Source organism: Microcebus murinus, chromosome 3 (assembly GCF_040939455.1).
Source record: "Microcebus murinus isolate Inina chromosome 3, M.murinus_Inina_mat1.0, whole genome shotgun sequence".
NCBI lineage: Eukaryota > Metazoa > Chordata > Mammalia > Primates > Cheirogaleidae > Microcebus > Microcebus murinus.
In genome coordinates, this window is record NC_134106.1 from 15,021,240 (window position 1) to 15,047,316 (window position 26,077).

Consider the following 26,077-nt stretch of genomic DNA (forward strand, 5'->3'; position numbering starts at 1 on the left):
ACCAAATGCCACTTAAAGGAGTTACAGATGCTGACTCTGAGCAGATTAGCCAAATTATGGTAAAAACTCCAACTCTCAGAACTGTATCCCTGAGGCAAAGTGAAATGTCCGGTGGTGGTTACCCCATTCTTCAACAAAAAACAGCTTTCTAAAATGTGATGCATATAAAATATTACGTTTCTTAAACTATGTTGGCTTTTGTCTGGTTGTATGTTTTCTATTGAAGTTAATACCACCTATTAAGGTGTGGGAATTTAAGACAGGCATCTCATGTAGTGAGTCATTTAGGCAAACCAGAATTTAAAAACAACAATACCTTCCACTCACTGTAACTTGTGCTGTGTTGCTTTTGGTCCTCGCCGATCCTTGGCTTTGCAGTGTGGTCCTCACCCTTGGCCACAGCTCTGGGCAACCAGAACAGAGAAGCACGTGCTGGTCAAGCAGATGGTGGTGATATGTGTCCTTCAGGACTTGCTTTTTGGAACTCCCTACCACTGTCCTCATGAGACCATAATCCAGCTTTGTGCTTTGATCCTAGATCTGGAAAACTTGTATTTCCAAGGCTGCAGGCCTCCACCCTCCCATGTCTCCCTCCCCATCTGATGTGGTTTGGATGTTTGGCCCCTCCACATCTCTTGTGGAAATTTGATTCCAGTGTTGGTTGGCAGTGGGGCCCAGTGGGAGGTATCTGGGTCATGGGGGCAGATACCTCATGTATGGCTTGATGCCCTCCCCCCATGATAATGAGTGAGTTCTTGCTTTATTAGCTCATGGGAGAGCTGGTTATTTAAAGGAGACTGGCACCACCTCCTTCCCCTCTTTCTCCCCCTCTTGCCATGTGACATGCCTGACTGGCACCACCTCCTTCCTCTCTTGCTCCCCCTCTTGCCATGTGATATGCCTGGTTCCCCTTCACTTTTCACCTTGATTAGAAGCTCCCCAAAGCCCTTACCAGAAGCAGGTGCTGGTGCCATGCTTGTACAGTCTGCAGAACAGTGAGCCAAATAAACTTCTTTTCTTTGTAAATTACCCAGTCTCAGGTATAGCAACACAAGACAGACTAACACACTAGCTCAGAGCATTGCTGTTCCAGAAGAGTCAAGAATCAGGCCAACTTCTCTCTGTGCATGATCTTTATACATAATAGCTGAAACTTATTGAAAATTATGACGTGCTTGCACTGGGCTAAGCTCAACGTGTTAAAGATTTTATTTACTCTTCACAACTCAGTTACACATATACTTTTATTACCCTCATTGTACAAATGGTGAAACTGGGGCAATTCTAGAAGACAAACTCCACAAAGACTTTATTTAATGTTGTTATAACTCCAGGGCCTAGAACAGTGCCTGTATATAAGGGCTCAAGAAGTAATCGTTGAGTGATTGAATGAATGAAACCAAGGAATATTAACTTAGTTGTCCAAGGCTTCCCAGCTAACAAGTGTTCAATCTAGAGAACAACACACATGGCTGGAGAGAAACAGACCTGAGTTCTGGCCTCAGCTGTACAGGTGACTAAGTGACATTAGTCAAGCCATTTAATTTCCCTTACCTTCAATTTCCTCATCTATGAAATGAGAATAATAGCCACTTTGTAGTGGCTTATAAAAGCTAAAATATGTGAAGTGCCTAGCAACGTGTCTTCTATACTGTACGTGTTCGACAAAGTGTAGTTATTGTGTAATGATACTTAACCTCAGCATATCCCAAAAGAGCACAGCATCACTTATCCAAATCTAATCATGAGGACACATTATACAAATCCAAACAAGGGAGATTTTGCCATATAATTGGCCTGTCATCTTCAAAAGTGTCAAGGTTATGGAATGGAAAGACTGGGGAATGGTTTGAGATTGAAGGAGACTAAAAATACATGACAAGTAAAAACAACATACCATGAATTGGATCCTTTTTCTATAAATGTCATTATTGGGAAAATTGGTGAAACGTGAATGAGAACTGAAGATTAGATGGCAGTAATATATCAATGTTAATTTCCTGATTTTTATTTTGATAGTTGGATGGAGGGTCCTTGTTTGTGGGAGTTACACATTAAAGTATTCGGTGGTGACAGGACATCATATTGGCAACTTATTCTCAAATAGTGCAAAGAAAAAATCATTTGTAATATCCTAGCAAATTTTCTAAAGGTTTGAAATTTTATTAAAACAGAAAGAAAAAATAAATAAAACTTTACTGAGAAATATACAAGACAATTTTAATAAGTGAAGAATCACATTGTGTTTCTGGAATGAAAAGTGTACATTGCAAAAAAAGTCACTTCTTCAAAATAAATTCTATACAAACAATATTCTTCCCTAAAATCCTATCATAAACTTGAACTCATTCTAAACTTCCTGAAAGCATAAGGGCAAGATAGCCAATGAAATACTGAAAACTAAAGATAGCAAGGAGGAATTGGCATTGCAAATTATTTAAATTTATTTCAAAGTTATAATAATCATAAGAGCATGGTACTGATACCAACCTGCAAAAAGAACAACAGAACAGAATAAAATGCCACCCAAAAGGGTTAAGCGCAAAACTGGCATTTAAAATCAGAGGGCAAAGGATGAGTTATTAATAAATGTTAGAATCATTAGTTAATAATTTTGGGGGAAAATTTAAATATGTACCTAATACTATATGTCAAAATAAATTTTATGTACATTAAGGTTTAAATATAAAGAATTTCTAAAAGTAATTGAGAAATGTAACTCAATAGCTCTAAAATCTTGGAGTACAAAAGGACTTTCTAAATATGACACCAAAGACAGAAGCAGAAAGGAAGATATAGGTAGAATTATATATACATGTGTTTAAAACACTTATACAACAAAATGTACACAAAAGAAGGTGAAATATTTGTGACAAAATTAGAACGAGGTTAATAACCTTACTATTAAAAGAGCATTACATATCAATTAGAAAAAAAACTACCAAAAAGGACAGCAAGGAATAATTCATATAAGATGAAACACAAGTGTCCAATAAACATATGAAAATTAATGTTGAACCTCATTAGAAATAAAAATGCAAATTACAAAATTTCATTTCCATGCATCAAATTAAAGCCGATTACAGGCTTACCCCAAAATATTATTTATAATGACAAAAAACTGGAAACAAACACAATTTTTACAAACAGAAAAACTGTTAAATAAATTATAATATTTGGTAGGCAGAAATATAAAATGGCTCCCAAAATTCTTTGTCCCTAAAGAACAGTCCCTGCATAATCCTGGGGACACGATCAAGGTGATGGATTTTACTCCCCTGATTAGTTTAATTTATCTGGCACAGTTGACCTTAAGATAGGGAGAGTTTTCTGTGTGCCTGACCTAATCATCTCCAGCAGATCACAGAAAAGGAAACCAAAGATTCAAAACACAGTAAGACTCTGATGCGCCATCAATGGCTTGAAGATAGAGTGGCCACCTGTCAGGAGAGACAGGTAGCCTCAAGCTGCTAAGAGCAGGCCCCAGCTAATAAGCAGCAAAGAAACGAGGACCTCAGTCCTACACCCTCAAGGAACTGAATTCTGCCAACAAGAATGAGCCTGAAGCAGATTCTTCCCAGAGCCTCCAGAAAAGAATTCAGCCCAGCACACACTTTGATTCTGACATTGAGAGACCCTGAGCAGAGAACCCAACCTTGCTACGCCAGACTTCTGATTTATAGAACTGCAAACTAATAAATGAGTGTTGTTTCATGTTGCTAAGTCTGTGGCAATTTGTCACACATTGATAGAACACTGATGCCAATTTATTTGCATAAAATAGTTCACAGTGATCTAATACTATATTTTCAGTAAAAGCACAAGAAAGTTGGCAAATGTTTATGATACAATATTCAGGTTTTTTGGTGCTTACCAAATATATTGTATGATCACAATTTTGTTTAATACATCATATATACATAGAAGAAAACTACATGGAAATGCATCAAAATGGCATCAGAAGTAATATCTAGTAAAAAGATTGAGTAAATTTCTCCCTTATACTTTTCTAATCTAATTTTTCTAAAATGAGGGTATATTACTTTAACAAGCAGAAATTAAATCGACGATAGTTAAACAACTGCCAAGAACAAAGAATCTGGCTTTGAAGGGCTGCTGAGGTATTTCAGCTAGTTTATCAATAAGATGGCAAAGAACACTTAGACAGCATCTCTCCACTAGCATTGTAAGTGAAACTCTGTTATAGACTAGAAATACACAAACACAAGTCAAACACAATGGGACTGTTGTGCCTCTGACCACTTCGAGGCCGTCCCCGATGTGACATTAATTCTGAAGCCTGTGCCTGCCCGATTTGGCAGCCAAGCAGCCCAGTCTCAGCTGCTGTGAATGAACTTTGGAAATGCTACAATATTAGCCTCCACTGCTAATCCTGCTAATGCACTCACAATCTACTTGACAGGCTGCCCGTCACATCCCCTCTGTCAGCGTGAGCAGCCTTTGGAGGTGGCTGTGATGAGGGGATTACCGAGAGGACGCCCAGGAGGACAGAGTGGCCCTCCCCGCCCCCTGCACTCTGACCAGCTTTGTAGATAGGCCACACACTACAGAGGGCACCAGACAGAGGCTTGTCTTCCACACCGACCCCCTTGGCACAGAGGTAGCAGAGTGAAAAGTTCACCAGTCCAAAGAGACGGGGGTTTTCTGAGAGCCATGCTATGCCTTTAGCCTCATCATGGCGAAAGAAAGCAAGACAGGTTGAAGAGAAAACTCACAGGGCTGAGGGCTCTGGCTCATTCGTTAACATAATAGCAGAGCTCCTCTCTTCTCTGGGGACCCTAGGAGCTACAGAAAACTACAAAAAAACGTTCTGGGCTCTTGGGGTGAGTCATATGTCACCCCCACCCGCCTCCTTTCCCTCCAGCTACCGGGCTCCTCAGTGAGTGGTTGACACTCCATAAAAGCTACATTTACAGCTTCGTTTTCATTAAATTAGCAGCATTGCTTGATTTGCATTCTCAATCTTCAGGAGTTTCATGTTAAATACAAGTTAAGATGGAAACTAAATGTACAGGCTTCATGCTAGAAGATTCTAATTATTGGCAAAAGCAATATAGGATCTGTCCCAGAGGAAGGCTGTTGTTCCCGATTTTGAAAAGTCCCTGCTAGGCAGCTCGCAGCGCTCTGGCTGGAGTCAGGGCTACAGGCAGCAGGAGGTAGTTCCTTCTACTCCAGTCTAAACACACGGTTCTCATTCATAGCCCAAAAGATCAAAAGTCGACTTTTCCCAGAAACACGGTTAACCAGTCACCTTATTTTTTTGTTTGCTTCCCATGAAATTTCCTCATGGGAGGTAATTGAACCAAGGCTGCTCTCCTGCTACTTCCAGCTTAGCTAGGAATACCTTCTCAACTCAGGTGCCGAAAAAGCACTGGGGATGCCGAGGAAAGTAGAATTGGCTCAGGTCCTCAAGGAGCCTGCTGTCCATACGTAAGCAGACACCTGTAACCCAGGGTCAGAAGAGTTAAGGTCGAGGGCTTTATAGAAATATGTGGGAGAAGTCTCTGGACCAGACTGTGAAGGTGAGAGAGTTTGAGGCCATATCCTGAAAGAGTCTAGTCTGGGTGACTAGACTGGGTGACTAGTGTACACTTGCTGCCTCCTCCAGCTGTATTTTAGCCACGCTGGTAGAGGGAAGACAAAACGTCTTTGCCATGCCCCATCAGGACAGCAGCCAGAGACCCATCCAAGGTCTCACTGCCCACTCTACCAGCTTTGACATGCCCAGCTAAGGTGCTCCAACACTTTTCATGTTCACAAGCTCATACTCCAGCAAGTGAAATGAACAGAAATGCAGTAGAACATCTTAAACACAACACTGCCCTTTCAAACAATCCTCATCCTCTTCTGATGGAAGACAAGCATGTGAACCCTAGTGCAGGTGGGGGTTGGCTACGTAACTCCCCCTCCCCGCCCCCATTCATGTTCCCTCCTGAATGAGATGCCCTAGCTGGGCAGTGCACCCAACAGAGCAGGAGGAAGGCCTCTACTTTGTGCTTGGAGGTCCAGGCTAGGACCCAAGTCTTCATCCGTCCTGGGCCAGCACCCAAACCCCTGGTGAGGCCCAAAGCGTTCTCAGCCCAAGCCCTCTGAGCTGCTCTCTCCCTTCCCAGCAGAAGGTGAGAGCCCAGCACTCCTGGTCCTTGAGAACAGCGCTTCCCCTCCTCAGTGGGTCTCAGTTACAGGGAGATAGTACAGAGTCCTGGGGGTGCATGGGCCTTGGGGTATGAAGAATCAGGATTTAAGGCTGGTTCTACAATTTACTGCCTTTGCCACCTTGTGCAAGTGTATACTTCTGAGCCTCAGTTTCCTCATCTGAAAAGAAATAGAAGAATAATACTTGTGGTTGTAAATCCCTCAGTATGATGTTTGGGATGTGGTAAGAACCCAACAAATGGTAGCTCTAGTGGAGACTTCCTGCCCATAGGGCTGCATTCTAAACATCATCTCTCACTAAGGAGGAAGGGTTCTCAGGAGAAAGTGAGGGATTCCAGGTTCCAGGGGAGCAGTGAGGGGGAGCAAGGGACCATCAGTTGGTTTGTGTGTTTTAAAAGGAAGGGAGACTCTCACAGGTGTCTCTGAATCACCCTAAAGACAAGAGTACTTTCAAGGCAAGACAGTTTTTGTTCATGATCCACACACATGCCTCCTAGGCCAGGGGTGAGTGTGCCGCGAGAGTGCACCTGTCTCCCTTGCTGTGTGTTTATAGGAAGAGTCCTGGGCACCTCAAAGGACCTGGTTGCCTTCTTGGCAGCTGACAGATCTTTGCTCATATTCATGTTCCATGTTTTCCTGGCCCAGCCCTGCTGTACTGCTCAGAACAATTTATATAGTAGGGAAGTAAATCAATATTAGATACATAAGGACTCTCTAAACATTATATTTTTTCTGCCAGTCAAAAGTATGTTTAGCAACCAATTGAGATGACCTTAATATCCACAGGTAAAGTCCATGCAATACCTAGCCTTGGCTCACTTCCTAATTTCAAATTTTGAAGATTATGAATAAAAGATAAAATCTACAGGAATTTTTTGTTAGTTCCTCACCACATTTAAGAACCGGTCCAGTGACAGAGGGAGAGTTCCTGCCCACCATGGAGGCGGTGCAGGGCTCCTTGTCTCTCACAAATGGCGTTATGCAAAAATTCCCATTTATCACACTAACCTGGTCAGTGTGGCCCAACTGCTGTTCAGTCCTCATCCTCTGAAATTTGAAATGGATTTTATTTCATTTGTTTCTCTAGAAACAAATATTTACAGTTCAAACATTTATGTTCATTATTTCAATTTGTTGTTGTTGTTCTTGCAATTGTTCTTACTTCGAAAGCAGTTAGTTTGGTTTTATTCTGTTTCTGGGATAAGTCAGAATGTCCACATGCTTCAGCATATTTCCTAAATGTGAAATTGACCTTCTAATTGTAGCTATTTTAATTCCTGTGTGTCTGACACACCGTTCACTAAAGCACATGCAAGGTTTCTTTCTACCTGAATCCACACAGGTGATATAACTAGCTCCAGGACAAGTAACAATCAGGATATCTAAAAGAGAAAAATAAATTTGGTTCTAATAGCAAAAATAGACACAGTAAATCCTGGAAGTGATGTCTGAAAAAATTTTATACCTGTTCTAAGCAGCTTTTTAATTCTCTTTGGTCTAAGACATTTTTGAGAACAATGGCAGCTGAAAAGCTGGCGGTGTTTACAGATATTTTTAAGACTAAATAAAAAGGGGTAGATAGTCTCTAACAATATTATCTACATTTATGACACAAACTTAAATTTTCTCTGGCAGAAACTGTAGAAGTTAGAAAAGACAGGTAGTTTTATTCTCATTGACAGGTAAGAATTAAGGTCCTGAGATGTTACATGATTTGACAAAAGTGACCCAGCAAAGTTCAGCAATCAGATTTGTACTGAGACAAAGGTTTCCTGCTTCCCAGTTGCTTTTATCCAGGTTATCTACTTAGGTCTGTCCAGACTTACTGAAATAAACTTTATGTTGTTACAACGTATTTCCGAAAAAAGCAAAAACTGCTTCCCTCAATTTATATGGTGCCCATATTTTGCCTACACTCTGGCACAAGCCATAAATCTTAATTGATAAAAAATATTAACCAATGAAAGGTTTTTGCTTTGATAATTATTTTTCTTCCTATCTCTTCCAACATTAAGAAATCTGTAGACACAATTTTAGAAGAGAAAAAATTTATATATCCTTAGAAAATATCTTTACACTGAAGAAAACTAACCTAATATTTTTTAAAAATCTAAATAGATTCCTGAATTCCATTGCTAAAAATTTAATGAGGCCTAAAATTATGTGTACAAATTTATATTAAAAATTATCAGAAAAAAGTAGAGTGTAAAAGAAAACCATGCTCCCAGCCACTAGATTCATTAGATTTATTCTTTTAGTAAACAAAATAATAAAAGACTTAATTTTACTGAGTCAAAATTCAAGAGGTTGCAAATAACCTAAAATATCAATTGTTCATTTTTATCCACAGGGACCCTAAATACCAATATTTGACAGTGAAGTTTATATAATTTTATAATGAGACCACTCCAGAGCATTTTATATCAAAATATCAAGTTGCAATTATGCATTATGAAATTAAAAACACCACAATACATTAGAGTGGACATCCAGGATCATCTTAGGTTAATAAAAAGGAGAAACATCCCTAGGCAATAAGAATTTGTGGAGAAATCTGTAGAGAAATCTATCCATTACCTACTGTATACTTCTGTAAGGCCAATGCTCATTTGTTTATGCAACAAGATAGAGATTCGAAACGGCACAGATTGCCCGTTAGCAAAGACTGAGAGGGGAGCCTAGACGTCCATCTTTGTCCAGTTATAAAAAGGACACCCTCCCCAACCACCCATGTGGTATCTGAGAAGACTAACTGGACAGCCAAACTCTCACCTTCACCCACAGTTAACAAGACACCTAGTCCCAGTGGAAGTCATGGGGGAATCAGTAGAAAAGCACCTGTCCCCTCTCAGCCTGGGCAGTGTCACCTAAGGCCTACAGAGCAGCCTTGACCTCATGTACCAAAACAGCGCTTTCTTCCTCCCCACCAACACAGTGTCAGAGGAGACCTGCTAAAACAGCTGTAAGTAAAATTCAGAGCCTTATTACATAATACCAAAAATGTCAAGGATATGATTGAAAATCATATGCAGTATGCCAAGAACCAGGAAAATCTTAACTTGAAAGAGAAAAGGAAATCAACAGACACCAATATCAGGATGACACAGATGTTGGAATGATTCACAAGAATTTTAAAGCAGCCATCATAAAAATGCTTCAGTTACAAACACTTGAAACAAATGAAAAATAAAAAAGTCTCAAAGAAATAGAATATATAAAGAAGAATGACATGGAAGTTTAAAAATTTTAAAAAGTACAATGACTGAAATTTTTAAAAAGCCTCAGGGATGGGCTCAGCAGCAGAATGGGGGAGACAGAGGAAAGACTCAGAGAACTAGATGACAGGACGACTGAAATTCCCCAATCTGAACAACAGAGAGACTGATGGAAGAGTGAATAGAGCTTCAGAAAACTGAGAATATAACATTCTAACATTGTGTTACTGGAGTCTAGGGAGTAGTGGAGAAAGAAAGTGGAGCTGAAAAGTATTTGAAGAAATAATGGCTGACATTTTTTCAAAAATGGAAAATGGCATAAACGATTTCAGATTTAAGAATCTGGAGAAAAAAAAAACAAAACAAAGCGGAAAAGCTCAAAAGAAACCCATACCAAGAAACATTATATTCAAACTTTCGAAAATTAAAGAATTAAAGACAAAGAAAATAATAAAAGCAGCAAGAGAAAAATGACACCTTACGTACAAGGGAAAAACAATTCAAATGACAGTGGATTTCTCATCAGAAACCTTGGAAGCCAGAAGGAAGTAGCGACATTGTTCAAGTGCTGAAAGTAAATAACTGACAACCAAGAATTCTTGGTGAAATTATCCTTCAGGAATGAATGAGAAATAAAGACATTCTCAGATGAAGGAAAACTAAAAGAATTTGTCACCAGCATACCTACCATGAAAGAATGTTTTTTTAAAAGTTTTCAAAACAGGAAATGATAATAGAAGGAAACTTGAATGTCAGGAAGGAAGACAGAACAACAGAAAAAGCAAAAACATGGCAAAATACAGCAAACTTTCCCTGTCCTCTTGAATTCTCTAAACGATGTTTGATGGTCAAAAGAAAAACCATAACATTGTCTAAAGCATATTTCAATGTAGGTAAAGGATATATTTAAGACAACTATGTCATAAACAGAGAGAATAAAGGTACTTAGAGGGAGGTTAGATTTTTGCACTTTACTCAAACTGGTAATATATTGACACCAGATCTTTCTGGTAATTAAATAGTTCTATATCTTGATTACAGTGGTGGTTACAAAAATCTACATATGTGAAAAAATGGCATAAAACTACACACATACATTGTATCAACATCAATTTTCTGGTTATGATATTGTACTATCATTATGTAAGATGTAACCATTGGGAGAATCCAGGTGAAGGGTGCCTGGCACCTTTCTGTATTATCTGGAATCTCCTATAAATCTATAATTATTTCAAAATAAAAAGTATTTTTAAAACAGGAGGCTGTTTTAGATTAATAGATGCTAAAGACTAAAGCAATGTAAGAACTTATTGGATTCTGATTTTTAAAAATACGGAAGACTGGAATTTGTAGAAATTTGAATATAGATGGGACATTTGATCATATTAGATGATATAAAGTTATTGTTAATTTTCTTCAGTGTGATAATAATGTGGTCATGTAGGATAGTGTCTTTATTCCTAAGAGATTGTGCTGAAGTATCAAGGGATGAAGTATATGAAGGCTGGAACAATATCAAATGGTTCAGAAAGATAGAGAGGGAAACAAATTTACCAAAACACCGTCAATTATTGACTCTGTAAGGAAGATCTGGGGGTGTTCCCTGTCCTATTCCTTCAATTATTCTGTATGTTTGTACATTTTTATTTTTAAAAAGTTCGAAGGATGTATTGACAAATGGATGTGTATAGGAAAATGTTATAGCAAGTATAGGAAAATGTTAATTGTGGAATTTAAGTGGTGGGTAATTGGGTGTTCACTATAAAATTCTTTCAATTTTCAGTATGTTTGGACATATATAAATTATTTGGGGGGAAAGCTGGGGGAATGTGTCACAACTGTGCCTACCCCCAGCACTTCCAATTCTCTCTGGTCTAGTTAAATACATACTTATGACAAGTGAAATAAAAGTTTTCCTTTGCTAGAGGCAAAAGTTTGCCTGGCTTCCTGGCTGGAGAAACCCTCACACCTTTCCTATAGAGGTGAAGCCCCGGCCACTGCCATTGTTCCAACTGCCACACTGAGGAGTCCCTATGAGTACTGCTGACTGTCAAACATAAACACAACCAGGCTGCACACATGGATTCACTGGTCTTCCCAGCAGCTACCTAAAGTGCAAAGGAACCAATGCCCCTTAGGTGAGCAGCTGAGACCCAGGAGTGGTGAGAAGGGTAACATGTCAACTGGGATCTTGCCAGGTGTGACTGAAGTTAACGTATTCATTATATTATTAAGGAGCTTAATGATGTTATTGATGAACTTGAGACCTTAAGCTAAGTAAATGTGTTAAACATTTTAATCAGAAGAAGTCAAGAAAGAGGTGTCAAAACAGTTGGACAACTAGAAGCATGAGATGGCAGAAGCTAATAGCAATATATGTTATCAAAATAAATGTAAATAGATTAAAGTTATATATGTATATACATGCGTATATATGCATAATTTATATATATGCATAATTTATATATTATATATGTACGTGTATGTATGTTTAATAGAACTGCAACAAGAAAATGATAGTTCCACCATCACAGTGGGAGCTTTTAGTACATATTAAAGTATCAAAGTTAGGAATAACAGGCAAAGAAATTAAAAAATTAAAAAGAATATGAACCTTTTAATTAAAAATATAGATCTCATAGATACATGAATTCCTTTCAGTGATGGCTGTCTCTCCAATGACAAGGCCATAAAAACTGTTTCTGATAGCTACAGGACCACACCTGCCCTGGTTCTTGGCCTCTGCAGACCTACAGGAGGTGCATGTGTGCTATGAGATAACAAAGCAATTCCCATCTCTGTCTGCACAAACACATTCAGCTTTTGAGCAAGGTTAATAAGAAGTGGACCAACCTCCAAAATAAATCTTAATATTTTAGGCAGGACCCAAATTTTCTGGATACTCTAGTGGCCATTCCTGCCCCATCTCTGCTGGCTTTCTTCCATGTCCCCTATAAAGTTTCTCATCCCATGTCACCATCTACCTACAGGCTCCAGGCAGATGACAGAAAGCAATCCATCCTTTCCCTTGTCAAGACAAAAACTTCTTATCTTATCTCACTAGCAAAAGAGTTCAAACTAAACATTTAAACTGAATTAATTATGCTTTATACATCCCCAGAGACAGATGAGCTGCAGAGAGCCAGCTCAGTCAGTGTTTGGAAAAGAGAAACAAAAACTCTCAACCCATTCAACTATTCCTCCCTCTTTTCCAGTTTAGTCCTTCTATAGTCTCATCACTGGAGGTGGAAGTAACATTGGCCAGGAAAAATTTCAGAGAATGGCAGCAAAAAGCCAGCACTGAGGTGACTGGTTGAAGAGTATTCCTGCCAATGTCTCCACAGAAGAGCATTGTGTGACCACCTTTGCTTTAGGCTGGGATGCTCTAGCACAAGTCAAAGAAAGCACAGATCCACAGGGGGTCTTTTACTCTGCTGACCAGTCTTTGAGCATCTCCCTACCTATGCAGTCACACTTGCCACATACACAGGCCCCTTTCCCTGCCCCACAACTCAGTCTTCCCCAGATCGTTTTGACTCCCTGGGTTCCACAAACCAATGGTGAGTAGGGCTCTTACATTGAGCCCTGACACCCTTTCTCAAACAAACATAATAATTTGTGAATTAATTAATCCACTTGGTCCCCATGGAATTGAAAAAGGTTCAAGTTTTCCCAGAGGTTTTAAGAAGACCACTAGCCTAAGTGATCATCTCCCTCTCTTATCCCATTTCAGGATCCCAGGGTTACGATAAAGTGAAGATGCAGAAAGACTCCTAGAAATAAGGCAGCTTGGGAGGCAAGCTACTTCAGAATGGTGGGAGAAGCATTTCCAACACAGCTATTCTACAACATATTAGGGCCCAGTTTAGGGCCAAGTAATGAATACATGATTGACAAAATGTGGATAACTCTGATCCCTTTATCAGCTGCATAAGGTAGGTGGGAAGAGCACTCTCCCCATTAGAGGAAGAAAACTGAGGCTCAGAGAAGTGCAGGGACTTGCCCAAAGTGTGTGTGTGTGTGTGTGTGTGTGTGTGTGTGTGTAAAAGCTAGAACTGGGTCTTCTGGCCTTGGCACAAACAAAACATAGCTTTAAATTCTTCTTCTGCCACTGACATGAGGTTTGACCCCAATCTAGTGTCTCATGTCCGTGCAGGCTGCGCCTACCACCAGTTTGGCTCTAGGGACTGCCCAGAAAGTCGGGATGAACGGGCGGAGAGGGAGATCGAGGCATTCTGCCGGGCTGGGGGCTGATATCTCTGCCTCAGAGACGGGCTGGGACCGCAGCCGCCTTTCTGGCCTACGGCGGGCTCCGCCGCCCCACCCCTGCCGCCAGCACCGGACGCCGAATCAAGGGACTCCAAGTCCAGGGTCTGCGGCCCGCACGAACCCAGAGCACCCTCTTCCCGTCTGCATCTCTAGCGCTCCCATACGCCAATGACTGGATGTGCCCACCAGGTCAGTGTCCCCCGAGTTTGGGGTTCCTGAACGCAGAACGCAGAAGTCGGCAGCGACTCCCCAGGACCCGCGCAGGGTACAGGGCTGCAGAGCCGCGCCACTGGCCGGCGAGTTCCCTCTGCGCCTGCGCGTGCGCGTGCGCGGTGGGCAGGGAGGCGCGCGGTGGGGCGGGGCCCGAGTGGGCGGGGCGAGCATGCCGCTGTCGCTGGTGCACCGAAGCTGCGCGGCTGGGGACACAGTTCTAAACCACCAGAGTCAGGAAGAGGACGCTGCCGGGCGCCGCCCTTCACCCAGGACACCTGCTAACGCTTCGGGTCTGCGGATCCTGTCGCTGGGGACCACCCGATTCGTGGCACCTCGGTGGGCAGGATTCGTGGGGCGGGGTCGGGAAGTGTGGTATCTTCTCTCCGGCAGGGGCCCCTCTGTGACGTCATAAAGCTACGTAAATGGAAGGCCGTAGTAGACACCCGGGAGCCCCGTCGCTGTAGCCGGACGCCTGGGTGACGTCACTGTGTCCGCAGGGGGAAGCCGTGACATCACGGCACCGCAGTGCTCTGGGAGGCGGGACGCGGCGGACGCCTTTGAGCCGGCTCTCATAATACCAAGATTCTAGGGGCCTGAGGGCATCACAGGTCCCACGTTCATGGAGCTGAGGTAACATCAGGGAGCTCCAGACCATTCCACTGCGTCCCTTACCCCACACACACGTGAGCAGTGAATTAGCTGCAAGGAAGTACCCAAGAAAGCATTTCTTTAGTGCGCCGCAACCCTTAACCACATGCTGGAAGGAGGGGGTGGAATCTGAACCTCTTTCTCCTAGGAGGTAGCCCCTGCAGGCTGTCCTTCCTTCAGGGCGCACCTGAGCTCCGCCCAGAGCAAGCACCTGGCAGCTCCAGGCTGCGCCGAGGGTCTCTTGTGCCTTCTTCTCGTCCTGGGTAGAAGTCTGGCTGAAGCCGGCGAGCTACCCCACCCGTGCACACAAACCATAGGCGCAGCAGCTTTGGGAAGGACCCCAGCTGAACTCCAGCTGCCAGCTGGCCGGCCTGTTTCACTCCTGAAAACCGGCCCCAGCCACGCTGAGCGCCAGAGACAGACACTAGGACCAAACAAGCTTTTTGTGGTGAGAGGGTAGGATGGGGAGAGGCAAGGAAAGCTGCGGCTTTCTAGGGATGTATGGGAAAAGAATTGGGGCAGGCAACTCTCAATTGCACTTTTTGTACGACCCACACTGAGTATGAGCAGTAAACTGGGGCACCACATATATTTCCAACCACATCTCCTGGGAATTGTTGCCTGCAAGGGGTCTGGTCACCTAGAGCCCCGCCTGCCTTTCCACCTGCAGTAGCTGTTTCTAGCAATCTATGAATCACTGCAGAGAGCCACCCTGAGAAGTGGTTTCTGGGTCCATCAGGATGACACCAACCGTTGGTGTAGCAAGCCAAGGCATTCTGAGAGGGCTGGGGGTCCCCAGGCAGCACCCTGCCCCACTCCCGACTCTCCATTGACAACTCTGCACTGGAAATCCACTCTCTGGAGGATGCTTACTTGATATTGAAAGTCCGTCTGTTGCAGGGTGGGGATCATGGTGCTGGGGTGGACCAGAAAGGATAAACACCTCTGGCAAACCTCCCCATTTCACAGCATTTTTGATGTCCTGCGGCCTGGTGAACTGCAGAGGCTCTATGTGTCCTGGGACGTGGAGGGATGTGAGGGGCGAGGGGACATCAGTAGTTGTCCATCCAGGAAAGATAAAATCCCAGAAAGAGCAAGGGGACTAGGGAGGGCACTCTTTTCTCAGGCTCTCGGCTGTGCCCAAAGCCATTCTGAGCGGCTGTGTGTGTGTGTGTGTGTGTGTGTGTGTGTGTGTGTGTGTGTATCCACACACTTATCTCTTTTGGAACAACCACAACCCCCAACCTCATGGGCCTCACAAAGGAACCAGTGTGGCCCCTGCTGTTAGCCCTCTCACCAGCCATGGCTGAGCAGACCACACTACCGCCTGTGCTGGTTGGACCCAGGCCATCGGCACCCAGAACCTACGGACTAGCACTCCTTCCGCACACCCAGGAGTCCCAATCCTGGGGCCTGGGGGAGGAGGATCTTCATTCTCTTCTGGGCCGTGTCCTGTGGACCCAGGTGGAAGAGGGATTGGGATCTTGCCCGACAAGCGGAGATCCCTCAGGCCGGTCTAGACCCAGCAGCGCCCTGCCCCTCATTCGCAGTGGGCCACGGGCCGGTCGTGGTTTTGAGGGCGAGGCCAGATGCCCGCATAGATGAGTGGCGGACGGGATCCGCAGCGGAGTTTCGTGGGTTTGTTGGCAGGAAGCAGTGAGGTGCACCACGTCTTAGGTCGCCCCTCCAGGCCTGTCCAGCAGGGGGCAGCGCGGCTCCGAAGGCGTAGGGCGAGGCTCACCCGCGCTGGCACGCCCCGCCACAGTGTCAAACTGGGGTCCGGGCCGAGGAGTTCTCGCCCGCGCAGGGCCTGGGAGCATTCCCAGAGGAGGTGGGGACCCGCAGGGCAGTGAAAGGCGAGAGCGTTTTAACTCCTCCACCCCCGGCCTGCTTTCTCAGCCCGCAGGGCTGTGCTCGAGGCCGGGATTTTTGGTCCCCGCTGCAAGGAGGCTTGGCCCAGCCGCCTGCGCGGCCGCTGCGCCCCAGGCGCTGAAGCCCGGGAGGCCGCTCTGGGCTTGGGAAAGGCCACGGGCGCCACCGCCTGCGCGTTCCCGCCGTCGGGGCGCTGGAGCTGGGGGAGCGCAGCCCCGCCCCAAGCAGGAGAGCCCGGGCGGCCGGGCCTCTAATTGTGGGAAAACTAGACGCCCCGGGGAAGGTTCTATTTGTGGAGGGTGGACTCAGATTTCTCTTCCGAAGCGTCCCCGGCCTCCCAGGGCGCCCGCCCCCGCCATTCCCGACAGGGCTTTAAAACTATAGGGAATCTTCGTCCTTGTGAAGCCATGGTCCAGACCAGGGGCAAACCCCAACCAGAGAATTGTGTCTAGGGGATCTTAAGGAGGGAGAGAGGGGCTTTGGGGAGGCAGCGGTGACTGTGTATTTGCCGCCGGTGTCGGGACCGGGAGAACGGGGGACAGTGCTGTTCTGAGGCTCCGTAAGTGCGAGTCCTTTCCACCCCTAGCAGAGGCCGGTGGGGGGGGGGTGGGCAGGCAGGGGTGATACTCGGTTTCCTTAGCGGACCTAAGCGACCATAGCACTCGGAGATGCTGGCATTTCTCGCGGCCAGTGCCTCAGGCTCAGCTTTTTTATACACTCAAAGCCCTTGGGAGGTAGGGAGTGGGGAGACTGAGAGCCTAACACTGAGGCGGGGAAGCAAGAAAATCAATACGTGGTGGGGCAGAGGCAGACCGACACTGGGAGAGAGGGGATTTCTCCATCCCAGCCCCGTCCTCCTACTGCGGGTGGGGGGAATGGGACAGGCTGGAGTATAGCAGAGAAATCTGCGCCTCTCAAAGACAGGAGCAGCCCTGCGTCCAGCATTTGGGAGGGAAATTACCCATCCTGCAATGCCTGTAAAATAACCGTTTATTTAATAGTTAAAAAAAATCTCCAGTGATAAATGTCCGTTACCGATGGTCAGCATAAAGTGCCAATCGCAATACAACGCCCGGCTCCTGGCCGGTGGCTCCCTCGCGGGGCGGCGGCGGAGCAGCGGGGCCGCGGACAGGGCCCCTCCTGCCCGCGCTTCCCGAGGTCCCTGCGCTGCCGGCCGAGTCCGGGAGCCCGTGGCCGCTGCGCGGCGGGAGCTGGGGGAGGACGCTCCTGGTCCGTGTCCCCGGGCCAGGCGGCTGAAGCAGATACAAGGATTACACTTTTGCAGGCTCCCGGGGTGGGGATGGGGACGGGAGGAAGGGTTTGAAGCTGCCAGGGAGCAAAACTTCTTTTCCTCTCCCCTCTCTTTCCGCAGTCAGAGTTACAAGCTTATATGGTCAAAGGAAAAAATAATAAAGAAAACGTACAAAATAACCATAGAAAAAGTAATACTTCTGGGAGAGGCGCCTCTGCGGCTCCGCGGAGCTCTCTTTTTTTAATGCAGTTTCCCCTGCGCCACGTGAGTACCGCCTTTTGGCCAAGAGTTTAGCCGCGTCCTGGGGGAGCCGCACGGGCGGTCGGGGTCACGGCCCCGGGCTGGGTTGTGGAGTGCCGCGTGCGCCAGGGACCCAGGGGACAACGTTGGGGTAGGAGAAGGTCCCCGAGCGCCTCTCCTGCTGTCCGCCAGAGTCGCCTTCAGGCTTCCATCCCTTCGGGGCAGGTCCTTCTGGAGGAGGAGTCGCCTTCAGGCCCAGGGTCCTGGCGACCCAGAGACTCTAGCATTTAATCTTGGAGGTTTTGAGCTCCTTCACCTGTGAGTGTAGCGTCTTGTGGACAGCCAGAGTCCTGGACTGGCAGAATCCTTTCCCGCACTCTTGACACTTGAAAGGCTTCTCTTTGGAGTGAATATATCTGAGGGCGGAAACAGAGAGTTAATCCTTGCAAAATGATTCAATGTTATAAACAGTTGCCCAAGATCCCCTCCCACTCCTCTGAGGAGCTTTCCCTCGCAGGAAAGGGGAGTGTGGGGTACCAAGTGTGGATGGGGCAAAATGCTGAGTTTGTGGCTGGAGTGGGGAGGTGAAGGAGACTTGGGCAAGTCTGGTCGGTAAACAGGTCCAGCCAAACAGACCACCTGCCCTCCTGAGGGGGAGGAGCAAGCCCAGACTCCTTCTCAGCCTGGTCAACCCTGAAGATGAGTCAAGGGAGCTGGGCTGGGATAATTTGCTAGAGCTGTGCTGTCCGGAGGGTGGCCATGAACATGTGTGGCTATTGAAATTGCTTAAAATTAAATAAAACTACGACTTCAGTTTCTTAGGCACAGTAGTTGCATGTTTCAAATATTTAATTTTCACGAGTCTCATGACAGGTTTTCCTTCATCTCAGTAACTTCTCTTGGACAGCTCTGAGGATGTAGGAAGGTGGCTGAGGAGATGCTGTGCTTGCCCGGGGCTCAAGGACACCTGACTTAGACTTAGGTCCTATTCATCCCAACATTTTCTCTCCTCACGCTCCAAAACCTATCCCCAATCCCCCTATGGTTTCCTCCTGATTTTAGGGAATTCACAGAAGCTCCCGGGACTTGGAGCCAGTAGGGGGTCTCATGAATCTCATTAGGGAGGAGGGAAGTGAGGCCAGAAGCAGTCTGTGAGCCTTCCCTAGGGCCACCCACAGTGCCGCACCTGTGGTCCCGTAGGTGGTCTTGCCTCCGGAAGGCTTTGTGGCAGATGTCACAGGTGTAGGGCCGCTCGTCAGTGTGCGTCCGCTCATGGATCAGTAAGTTGTAGGACTTGGTGAAGTGGCGGCCACAGAACTTGCAGACGAACTCCTTCTTGGTCTTGGAAGGCAGACGTCCCCTCGTGGGCTTCTTTTCTGGGGACAGCTTGGTCACATCCAGGAGGGCACCCAGCCCACCCGTGGGGGAACAGGGACCCTCCCCGCGGCCAAGTTTGGACGGATCTTCTTGCGTGGCAGCCAAGGCCAGGTTGGCGAAATCAAAGCGCGGTTTGGTCTTAAGCGCTGGACCGCTGCCTCCAGCGGTGATCTCGGGCTTGGGCTGGATGACATGAGGGAACCAGGGGAAGGCCGGCAGCTGGAAGCGCGCGTCCACCAGGCTGGACACGGCACCCGGCACTTTGGAGAAAGAGGAGCGTGGCAAGTGCATGGCCGGGTAGCCCAGCGTCCACTGGTGCAGATGCACAGCATGCAACGCGCTGAAACCATACAGGTTGGGCAGGTGGTCCGAGGGCACTGCAGGCAGGCCGTTCACTGCCTGAAGGAAGGAATAGTTGGTGAGCTGCAGGGATGGGTGGATGGGCACTGGCGCTGGCAAGGTTTTGCTGCCCATTGTGGTAGCTGCTGTGGGTTCTCAATCTCGATCTGTGAAGAAAGGAAGAGGGAGGGGGAGAGGAAAAGAGACGTTCAGGGTAGGTCACCTTCCTCCTGAATTCAAGCTCAGCCACACCCTCTCCTCCTCCCAGGGCAGGAGCTGCAGCGTCTAAGACCCCACCCAGGGAACCCACTCCCCTCACAAGGAAGATGGGAACATAAGATGCCCGAGAGCTCTCTTTTCGGCACCCTCCCTAGTCTGAGGGCCCTCTTTGAGGACAGAGACACACAGCTTTATAAAGAAACCAGTAGGAAACTAAATTCTGTGCAAAGCAACCAACTTAAAATAAGGGCTCACTGTATACAGAACACTGACAAAGGCACAAGCACAGGGAAACTGGCATGTAGAAACCGACAGCCAGGCAAGCCTGGGTCAACATGTATTATACTTCCCTGCAAAGATAACAGGAGTTGGGGAACACACACGTTCATGTGCAGATAAACAAACACAGAAATGCACACTGACGGATAAACACAGATTCACACATTCTGAAGTAGACTTGACAGCAGAGGGCAAAGATAAACTATGACAACCAGTATTTTATGGCAGAACACTGGCTACAAAATGCAGAGACAATCACACACACACATGCACACACACACAGGGGATCACATTGCACCCATGAAGAGCTTCACAGCAACACACACACACACACACACACACACACACACACGCCCACAATTCACACTCCTTCTGGCTCCTGCATGTTAAGATCTTCTGGCTGACGTTCAATTTGGCTTCCAGAAGCCAAAGAAGCCTTGTCATCTTTCTCAAAACTCTCAACTTTGACCTCATATTTGCTTTCCTGCCTTACTATTAGCGAACACTGTTGGCACTACCCCCTCTGCAGTTGCTTGTAGACTGACTCCTGACCATAGTCCTTGGGGATTGCTTTTGTGTCAAGAAGGGTGCTGACACCCATGATCCTGTACGCAGTCAAACATCTGCACTCACATACAAGGGGGCTTCAGCACCCATGCTGAAGCCACAGGAAAGGAGAGCAGGGTCTTTGGGCTGTCAGAACGTTGGTGAGCCCTGGGCAGGTGGATATAACTATCGGCATGAACACTGAGGTCAGGCCTCTGTTGCCCTGGTCTGTGCACCCTCCAACTACAAGGTCAGGGAGCTTAAGTGAGGTCAGAGGGAAGCCACACAGAAGTGACCAGGGACTGGCATCCCTTGGCATCCTTGGCCCTGATCTCCAGACTCTATGGAAAGGTCTGGGCTCTGCAAAGAGGCCTTTCACCTCTACCTTTTACAGACACTCCTAACTCCAGTCTGTCCAGTGGAGGAAAAGGCAGAGAAAAGGAAAGTCTAAAGTAGCAGGGAGCCTCTGGAGACCCAAAGGCTGAACTTCTGGCTCTGAGCTTAGGGCTACTCAAGAAGTCATTGTCAGTGCAGGGTCCTTGGGACTCCCTTCTCCTTTCCCAGTCTTAATCCCCTGCTGCCGACTTCTACCTTTACTGCTAATTCCTCTCCTCCTCTTCCTCAGTCCTCTCCTCTAACCTGGAATAATTCTTCTGCCTGGAATGCGCAGGTCCCTGCTTGGCTCCCTAGTTCAGAGCGCCCCCTCCCCAGGTCTAGCAGACCCTAGGTCCAGGGAAAGGCCCAGCATATACTCACTCTTCTGCCTTCTGCTGCAAGCAAGGCTCTAAAAGCCCAGCCCTGTCCAGGGATGTGTAGAGCCTGTTCCCAGGAGGAGTGAGGACAATCTTGACCCAGAAAACCTTTTTCCTTGGAAGCTAGCAGAAGGGTAGCTGGCTATGTGGTGGGCCCTAATGGAAAAGGCCTCACTGGGGGTGTCGGATACAAACACCACGGACGGACGGCTGAGATTTGCCAGCCCAGGTTAAATTAGCAATGGGGTGAAAACCAAATCTGACTGCTGCAATTAACTCAGCCTCAGGGCTGGGGAAGGTACGCATCTGCGGTGACAAGGACCCTGTGGCTTCAGCCCTGGTGTTGCCCGCAGAGCCATGGCCTCCTCACTAATCTTTACTGCTCCAACACAGGTTGTGCCAGGGACAAACCAAGACCATCCCGGAGCTCTCAGACAAAGCAAAGCAAAATACGAATCGGGCCAGAGAGAGAGAGCTGGGACCCGTTTGGGTTGGGGAAGAGGGAGGAGGAGAAGACTCGCCAACTTCAAAGGTTGGCCGGGATTTAGGTGAGTTGAGCGTTCTTTGATTTGCTGTCACCTCTTCTTCCCTCCAGGCGCTGGAAATCAGATCCTTATCTCTTGGTCTCTGGAGCCCGCCTGGCGACGCGGAGGCCTCCGCTTGCTCCTCTCGGTGCGTGCCCTGTGGAAGGCCAGGCAAGCGGCCGTGGCCGGTGGCGGCGGGCCTCTGGGCGGCACACCGGCGGAACCCGCTCCGTGCCCGGCTGGGACAATCCACCAACCTCGCCAGGCCTTTTTCTGCCCTCCGCCTAGAAGCGGAGAAGACCCAGCGGCCTTGGGCTCCGGAGGGGGCCAGGGGAGCTTGCGGCTCCCTTGGCTCTTGGGAGCCAACCTCTCCGGGCTATCTGCCCGATCTTGTTTCTCCCAACACTACGCTTATTTTCCTCAGCGGCCCGGCCAGTTTCTTATTTTCTGCGGCGTTCTGAGGCCAGGGCTTCCCAGGCTCCCGCCAACGACTTTGCTGGGGACGAAATTCGTTCGAAACGTGGCTCTTTACACTAGTCTCAAGAATGGGCCGAAAGCACGATCCCGTTTCAGGCAGTCACTAAGAGAAAAACAGCCTCACACTGGCTTCTGCTGCCGGAGAAGATGAGCGGACGCTGGCCCCTCGGGCTCCTGTTTCCCTGTCCCCGGATCCCCAAGGCAAACGCTTTCGATCTTTAGACTCAAGAAAGAAAACGTCGCCCCGGCCAGGCATCCACTCCGCAAGGAGCTCGGGCGTCTGGACCTACGAGGTGCGAGTGAGGGTCCGAACTACGCGCAGGGAAGGCAGTTCGGCTCTGGATCCAGGTCCCGGCGCCGCCGCACAGGCTCTGGCGGCCCGCGCTCGCGCGAGGGAGCGCCAATCCCGGCTCTGCCGCCAGCCTTATGCTGGGCATTAATGAAGTGTGCAAAGTCTATTAAAGTGGTTTATTCAGGGCTAATTGAGCGTGAGCAAGTTAACTGCTTGCATTAATGAGGACGGAGCGAACTCCACGAGCGTGCGCCTGCAGGAGCCCAGCAGTAACCCAAGAAAATCATCCTTGACATCGAATCCCCAACACGAGTGGTGACAGGCGTCCGGACCCCCGTCGGGAGGACTGACCAGTACCGAATGCTCGCGTAACATTTTCCCAACTAACGAGATCTAAGAAACCCACCGGCGAGGCGGCCATCCCTATGCACTTAAATGCCCGCTGGGTCCTTTGCGATCTTCTCCGCAATTTTAATGAAACTGCAATTACTTCGAGGAGCCCGGGTTAGAACATCTACCTACCGGTCGCTCCCCGTCCCCTCCAGCCCTTCTCTTCCCTAAGAGGCTGTGAACGCGGGAGACTAGCCTTGCACGTGGTTTCCGTTCCCAAGAGCCAAGGCGCAGCTCTCAGCTTGGGTGAAATTTAGCGAATTATGGCAACAAAGAACCCCTCGCAACTACTTTACGCTCTGAGAGCCTACCCCGCTTCTGCCTGAGTTGCTGAAAAAGGACTGGACAGTGGTTTTCTTTTTTCTTATTAGAGACATTTGGGGCAGAAATTAGTTCAGCAGGAAGCCCCTCACCTCCTTCCCTCTTTCCGCAGTTTTCTACCTTCCTTCCTGAAGGCTGGGTTAGGAGGCAGTCCGGGGAGTAAGAGAATTCTTCCCCTTCAGTCTCCCTGCAGTCCCCAGCCCAGAGACACTGAAGCTCCCTAGTGTTTCCACTGCTCTGGCTCGGGGGTCTCGAACTTGGAAGCATTGCTCTACCCCTTTGCATTGCCTCCCCGCACCAGGGCACTCGAGGGTTACGCTCTGGGCCTTGACGCCGAGCAGTCACCCTATAGACTCACGGAGACTATTCCTAAATTACAAGCGCGAGTGCGAGGTGGAGGTCGGACACGCAGCCCTGAGCGCCTAAGTCTAGTCGGCCTCAAACCTGAGCGCAACCCCTCAAAAGGCAACCTCGCACTGAAGCGCTACCGGGCTGCCGCATGCACCTGTCCCCGGAGCGGTCGGCAGTGGCTGGAGGCTATCCACACACTCTCCCCTCCTTTTTCGTCAGCTCGGTAAGGCAAGTCAGCCTGAGCTAGGAGCGCATCTCGGGAAAGTTTGTGCCCGCCGAAGTTGCTCCAGTTTCTTAAAGGGGCCCACAGACTGACTTCCGAAGTCGGCGGGCACCTCGCCCCAGGTTCCGCGGAGCGCTACGCGCTGGCGGCAGGAGCGGAGGAGGCCCGCCCCCTCGCTCCCCCGAGGTCAGAGGCCGAGGACCCCGCGCGGGAAGTCTCCGAGCCCGCAGGACCCCCAACCACCCAGCTCTCACTTTCACAAAGATTCTGCAGCATTCGTTTGGCAAGAGCGTCCTTCGGAGACACTGAGAGAGAGAGGGCACCCGCCGCGCAGTGACAAGGAACCCGGGAGTCCTGCCCGCATTCCCCTTACTGAGCTCGGGCGCCCAGGGCTGCAGTTACCTTGTTCGGCGGCGGTCCGGGGCAGAGCACGTCACTGGGGCTTTTGCTGAGGGGGCGCGGGAAGCCAGAGGCGCTGAAGCCAACCGGCACCCCTGGAGCTCTAGAGTCCTGACTCCCTCCGGCCGCGGGGACTCCGGGCGCCAGACACGCGGGAGCGCTCAGCAGCGCCGGAGTCCTGCCCGCCGGGGACAGTGAGCCTCGCTCGCGGCTCCCTCGCTGAGTCTGAACCTGGAGCGGCTGAGAACGTGCTGGGGAGAGGCCGAGCTCCGACTCACTCATCCTTTAGCACCGAGCCGCCTACTTATTTTAATCCACCACCCTCCCTCTCCCCCTCCCCCCCCGCCCCTTGCCTCAGGATTCCTCCCCTCCCTCCCCTGCCCCCCCAACCCTGCCCTGCGCCTGCGCACTGAGAGACAAAGTTTTGCTGACCCGGGCAACCGACTTTGGCAGCTGCGCTCGCTTGGCCCCGGCCTCTCCCGACCTGCGTCCCCTCCTCTTCAGTCCCGCGCGATCCCTTCTGTGTTTTTAGGCCCACAAGGGCACGCCTGGCGCGCTAGAGGAAGCAGCCTCTAGCAGATGTGAGCGAGCTGTAATCGCGCGTTTCCAGAGTCTTATTCTTGCGCTGCTAGGACATAGCCTGTTCCCAAGGAGGTGGGGGTGGTGGGCAAGAGCCCTATGCATGGGATCCTGTCCCCGTGGACTGGGCTGCAGCGCACTTCGGAGCCTGGCAGAGCCGCCTCTCTTCCTACAATCTCTTTCCAGAGTCAGCGGACCCCGAGTGTGGGGCAGTCCCTGGACATCCAGGCGTGCTCAGGGCCAGGGTGGCAACCCAGCAGCACTAGCTAGGTCCTGGTGCGGGGGACCAGGGTCACCGACACAAGCAGCGATGATATACCACACGAGTGCCCATGGCTGACTCCAGATCGTGGGTTCTCGGGTTCAGTAGAAAAGTCAGATGGTGAGGGAAGGAGGTTAAGACAGTTACTTTCCTGGGACCGAGAACTCTCTGGGATTCACCCCAGTGCATAGTCGCACTCTGTTGTCACATACTCCTTTTAGGATGGAAGAGAGTTCAGAGAGTGGCACAGGAATGCCAGGCAAGCTGCAAAGTTGTCAGCTCCAGGGACTCTGAGTCAAGGAGCTGGTTCAGGTGGAGTTTGGAATCTAAAAGGAGCCAGGGTTCTGGCCGTGAACAATTCTGTCTTCGCTACCTAGGCCTTACTCAAGGTTCCAGTACTGACTTCTCATCTCCCAGAGCTGACCTCTAGCTGACCCCAGCCCAACCTCTCCCTGCGTCTCTCTGGAACACTGGGCTCTGGTCCCTGAGTTGGGTACAAGAGAAGTCACTGGTTTCCTGGGGGGCTTGAATGGGTCCAGATTCACATTACCTCATTCCCTGCCTTTGCCTGAGGGTTTCTGCTGAGTGACTCCTGCACACCTTTGAACTGGATCCTGGCTTTCGTGGATCTCTAATGTACTGGCACTGGGGCTCTCTAGAGGAGCTTCTGCTGAGTTTTTTGGGAGGGGAGAGGGTTGTGATCCCTGACCTAGGAAGACAGTCATGGAGACCCTTCTCTCAAGGCACAGTTGGAAGAGACTGTCCTTGTATCCCCAGGCCTCTAGAACAGAACTTGTCCTCTAGCCCCTGGGTAACTGTGGCTTATATGAGGAGGGGGGAAAGCGGGGTACAATCTTTGCC

General features: G+C 48.5%; 1 protein-coding gene across 1 annotated transcript; it reads right to left on the reverse strand.

The window, feature by feature from the left end:
- Window positions 1-17,366: 17,366 nt before the first annotated feature.
- OSR1 (odd-skipped related transcription factor 1) lies at window positions 17,367-24,685 on the reverse strand. The gene is made up of 3 exons (XM_012758566.2): window positions 24,379-24,685; window positions 19,073-19,769; window positions 17,367-18,302 (listed from the first exon to the last, which is right to left on the reverse strand). Exons 2-3 carry the CDS (start codon window positions 19,735-19,737, stop codon window positions 18,167-18,169), a joined length of 801 nt encoding a protein of 266 aa, XP_012614020.1. The 5' UTR covers window positions 19,738-19,769; window positions 24,379-24,685; the 3' UTR covers window positions 17,367-18,166.
- Window positions 24,686-26,077: the final 1,392 nt, after the last annotated feature.

Bases quoted from the DNA above. Each gene is read 5' to 3' on its own strand.
- OSR1 (XM_012758566.2), bottom strand. From the start codon at position 19,737: ATGGGCAGCAAAACCTTGCCAGCGCCAGTGCCCATCCACCCATCCCTG. The intron at 18,303-19,072 runs GTGCGGCACTGT...TTCCGCCCTCAG, and splicing joins GACCACCTACGGGACCACAG to ATATATTCACTCCAAAGAGA.